Source organism: Meleagris gallopavo, chromosome 9, assembly GCF_000146605.3.
Source record: "Meleagris gallopavo isolate NT-WF06-2002-E0010 breed Aviagen turkey brand Nicholas breeding stock chromosome 9, Turkey_5.1, whole genome shotgun sequence".
Lineage (NCBI taxonomy): Eukaryota > Metazoa > Chordata > Aves > Galliformes > Phasianidae > Meleagris > Meleagris gallopavo.
Window position 1 is genome coordinate 1,188,754 of NC_015019.2, and position 4,308 is coordinate 1,193,061.

At 65.5% G+C, this 4,308-nt stretch overlaps 1 protein-coding gene across 1 annotated transcript; it reads right to left on the minus strand.

The window, feature by feature from the left end:
- Positions 1-692: 692 nt before the first annotated feature.
- On the minus strand, positions 693-4,306 carry LOC104912141 (protein Shroom4-like; the record flags this gene model as incomplete). Its single annotated transcript, XM_010715142.3, is given in 9 exon segments — positions 693-1,049; positions 1,131-1,403; positions 1,790-1,961; positions 2,037-2,380; positions 2,382-2,412; positions 2,632-2,830; positions 2,833-3,137; positions 3,235-3,296; positions 3,392-4,306. Coding segments are annotated over 9 exon segments (2,571 nt in total), but the record flags the coding sequence as incomplete, so codon positions are not given.
- Between the last annotated feature and the right edge of the window lie 2 nt (positions 4,307-4,308).

Sequence of the window (4,308 nt, forward strand, 5' to 3'; positions counted from 1 at the left end):
GGGGCCGCTGTCCCCAGCTCAGCCCGGCAGCGTTGGGGACATCTGGGGACGCGGTGACAAAACACGCAGGACACCGTGGGACAGTTGTGCAGCAGCTGCTGCTCCTTTAGTGTGTGACAGGCACCAGGGCACCGTGTCCCCTCTCTGGAGGGGCAGCACTCTTTGGTCCTAGCAGTGACCCTGTGCATGGCACCCCAAAATGTCCCTGCATCCCCCCTCCTGCAGAACCCCTGTGCAAAATGAGCGTGGAGGGGACAGACGGACAGTAGGGACGGATGGAGGCAGAGGGACTAAGTGCTGTTTGGGGACACTGCGGGACAGGCACATTTGGGGACGGGAGCCCCGGTTTGTCCTTGAGGGGATTTTTTCCCCATGTTCTTTCCCTTCCGGTGCGGGTGACATTGCTGCTCAGTGTCCCCATGGGCAACGGGGACACAGAACCGAGGGACCGGGGCCATTGTTCCCAACACAATGGGGAGGAAGAGGAGGCCGCATTCCTCTGCCTCCGGACAGACCAGACGGACTCACGGAACCGGACAGAACAGATGGACGGGAGGACAGAGGGTTTAACCCTTTGAGGCACAGAGTTGAAGGCACACGGCGGGATGGGGGACACGGTGACACCCATCCCATGTGTCAAATGGTCGGCCTGGAGAATAAATATGTGAAAAAATAAACGAGATGGATGGGTGGATGGATGGATGGGTGGATGGATGGATGGATGGATGGATGGATGGATGGATGGATGGATGGATGGAGGAGCGGATGGATGGACAGGGCTAGCAGCTGGTAGGCGCCTGGCCGAGGCTCTCCCGCAGGCAGCGCAGCTGCTCCTGCCCCAGCTTGATCTTCTCGTCCAGCTCGCGCTGCTCGGCCGTCAGCGCCGACTTCATCTTGACGAAGTGCCGGTAGTCCTGCAGCTGCTCGGGGGGCAGATAGCGGGCCACCATGGCACCCACCGCCTCCTCCCGCCGCCCCACGTGCTCCCGCAGCTCCTTGGCGTCCTCCAGCTGCGCCGCCAGCAGCCGCTGCTTCTCCCGCAGGGCCACCTGCAGACGACACCCGAAACGTGAATCCCACAGCCCCGCTGCAGCCCGACCCCATACGTCACCGCCGTTCCCATTGCACACCTTATCCTCGGAGGAAGCGTGCGGCCCCAGAGCGCTCAGCGCGTTCTCCACCCGCGCCAGGCGGCCCGAAAGGGACAGCAGCAGGTTGACCACCTTGTCCAGGTCCCCCACAAAGAGGCGGTACTTGTCGAACTCGCCCGGCGTGCAGAGCGCCTGCAGGCGGGCTGCCACCTCCTCGCCCAGCGCCCCGTTGGCGCTGATGTCCTCCTGCAGTCCCCGCTGCGCCTCCCGCAGCACCGCCAGCTTGCGGCTCAGGCTCTCCACCAGCTGCAGCTGTCAGGGGGACGGGGACAGACGGGTTTGGGGACCAACGTTGGGGAGCAGGGATGCCGGCACGTGGATGGAGTCGTGCAGTCAGCACTCTTGCACAGATCAGGGATGCAGCAAGCATTATTGCGTGGGTGGAAGCATGCAGCCAGCATCTTTGTACAGATGGAGACATGCAGCTGGCATCGCTGCATGGGTGAAGGCATGCAGCTCGCATCCTTGCATGGACGGAGGCATGCAGCCAGAATCCGTGCATAGATGAAGAGCAGCCTTGCAGGGTGAAGGGATGCAACCAACATCCTTGCACAGATCTTTGCAGCTGCAGCCAGATTCCTGCACGAATGGAGCGGTGCAGCCCGCATCCTCCACCAAGAAACCCCCATCCCCGTTACCTTTTTCTCCACCAGCTCCCGCTCCAACTCCTCCTCCTCCTCTGAGCTCCCCTCCGCCACCTCCGGCAGCTCCTTCACCTTGCCCAGCAGCTCAGCTTTGCCATAATATGCTGCGTAGGAGGGGGGGCTGCCGGCGGCCCCGGGGGGAGGCGAGATGGGCTCAAAGCCCTGCCTGCGGGCACAGGGACTCAGTGATGGGGACACCACCATCCCCATACACCCAGGAGACACGGGCTGCCATCCCTACCTGTCCTGTGGCTCCTGGTGCCAATCCTGTTGGATCCGCTCCCTCCACGCCTGGCGATCCCCTGCTGCCAGCAGCTCGCCCATAACGGTGGCAGTGGTGACCGGAGGCGACACCAAGATGCCGGCCAAGGAGCAGTCCCTGCCCGCCACGTCCCACAGCAACTCCTCCGAATTCATGCGGCGGGGTTGGGGCCGCCCTCCCCGGGCATTGGACCCCTCAGGGCTGCGGGAATGGGGTCCCCCCGGGGTGCCCATGGGGCTGGGGGTGGGCAGGGGGCACTCGCTGGACCAGCCCCGCTCCCGGCCCCGGCCGAGCCTTTGGGGGGGATCCTCCTGCTCCCAGGGGGTCCTTCGATATTGAGCACTCCTCCCTGACCCTGTGGACACAGTGGTGGGAACATCACCGCATGGGGACATGCAAGGAGGGGACGAAGAGATCAGGGACCCCCTCCCCATCTGCAAACTCCCCCAAAGGAAACCCCTCGCGTCCCACCCAACCCAAGTGACGGAGATGCTGACACCATCCTCCAAAGGACAGTGTGGTCCCCAATCCCCAAAAAGTGAGGAGGTGGCCCTGGGGTCCCCACAGCGCCCACCTGCAGAGCTCAGCTTCGGGTTCCGGCGTCCCACGGGGGCGGCCAGGGGGGGTCTCAGCAGCGAGGCTGCGCGTCCGCTGCCGCACGGCTTCGGCAATGCTACGGGATGGTGGGGGGGCCGTGCCGGATCCGGAGCCGTTTTTGGGATGCTGTGATGCTCGGCGCAACCTGTACTGCTCCCAATTGGGTGGAGGCGGGCGGGGGGTGGGGGACCCTTTTTTTTGGGTAAACCCGGAGCCTCTGACTGCACCCGGAGGAAGTCCTTGCGGGCATGGGGGCTGGAGGGCTCCAGGTTGAGGTGGCTCTCAGAGAAGGCTCGGCCCCGCAGCGGGCGGTGTAGAGGCTCTGGGGGGGGCTCGGGGGAGCGGGGCGGCCGCTCGCCATCCCAGGACAGGTCGTGCGTGGACGTGGTGCGGTAGCAGGGCGGCCACTCGGGCTCAGAGCTCTCAAAGCAGGGCCGGAAGGGGCCGAGACGCTGGAAGCCCGGTTTGTAGTGGGTGAGCTCGCTGGGGAGAAAAGCACCAAGAAGTCAGCTCTCGATCGTGTCCACCCCTTTGCGTGCGTGGTGGTGTGTGCAGCCCCCCAAACCCCGCACCGGCTCACCCAATGGACTGGCTGGTTTTCCTGCTTATCGCTGGTGGTTCCCACTCCTCCAGGGGAAATTCCTGCGTGGGGATGGAGAGACCGCAGGAATCAAGTAGGGTTCAGCAAGCCAGGACCCGATGCTCAACCCCAAATCCCCAAAGCACGGCTCACTCACCGGCATAAAGGCCTTTCGGGGTGCCCAGGTGCTGCTCTCATCCCGTGGCATGCAGCAGCAGTCGGGGCAGCGTGCCCATGGGTGGCAGCGGTAGGCATGGCCGCGGGGCAGCAGCGCCGGGCACAGCTCCCCGGTGCAGTAGCGGCAAGGTTCGTGCATCCCAGGGGGAGCCCCATAGGGATAGGGGCAGCCCCGCAGATACTCCAGCTCTCCGTGCCTCGGCAGCACTTTGTAGTAGGGCTGCTGCTCCCGGCAGCACTCGCTGTAGGGTCCAGGTACGCGGCGAGCATCACGGTGCTCAGCGGTTGGGAAAGGGTCAGGCTCGGCCGCTTTTTGGGGTTTTCCATGCCAGGCGGGTGTGGGGCGGCTGCTCTCCTCGAAGAATCTGCGGCGGTCGGCAAAGGGCAGGAGGACGGCTTCCTCTGCACCCTGGTGCTCACGGGGACTGGGCGAGCGCTGCGGCTGCAGCTTGCGCTCCGGAGACCAACGCCAGCGGCCCCGGCTGGGTGCCACTCGTTCAACTTCGGAACCTGGCAGCGTGTCCCCCACGCAGCTCCTGCCGTCCTCGCTGGGTGCAGGGCTCGGTGAGCCCTCTGTGGGTTCCTCCGCCTCCTCCACCGGCTCTTCGCCCCGGGGTTGAGCTCCGGGTCCCCAGCTCTTTTGCAGCTGCGCTTTGCGCCGCTGGATCTCATTACGCAGGTTGGTGGCGAAGCGTTCGCTGCGGCGCCGAAAGTGAGCGGAGCGGTTTGGGGGACCCCCACCACGCCGACCCCCCGCCCGCTGCTCCTCGGCCAGGCCCTCAGTGCTGGGTGCGGGGCTGAGCCCGCCTGGCCCGCGGGACTCGGCGTGCAGCGGGGACGTGGTCCAGCGGTGGTTATCAGGTGCCGGGGACGCAGGCGATGCCCGCCCGCTGCCGG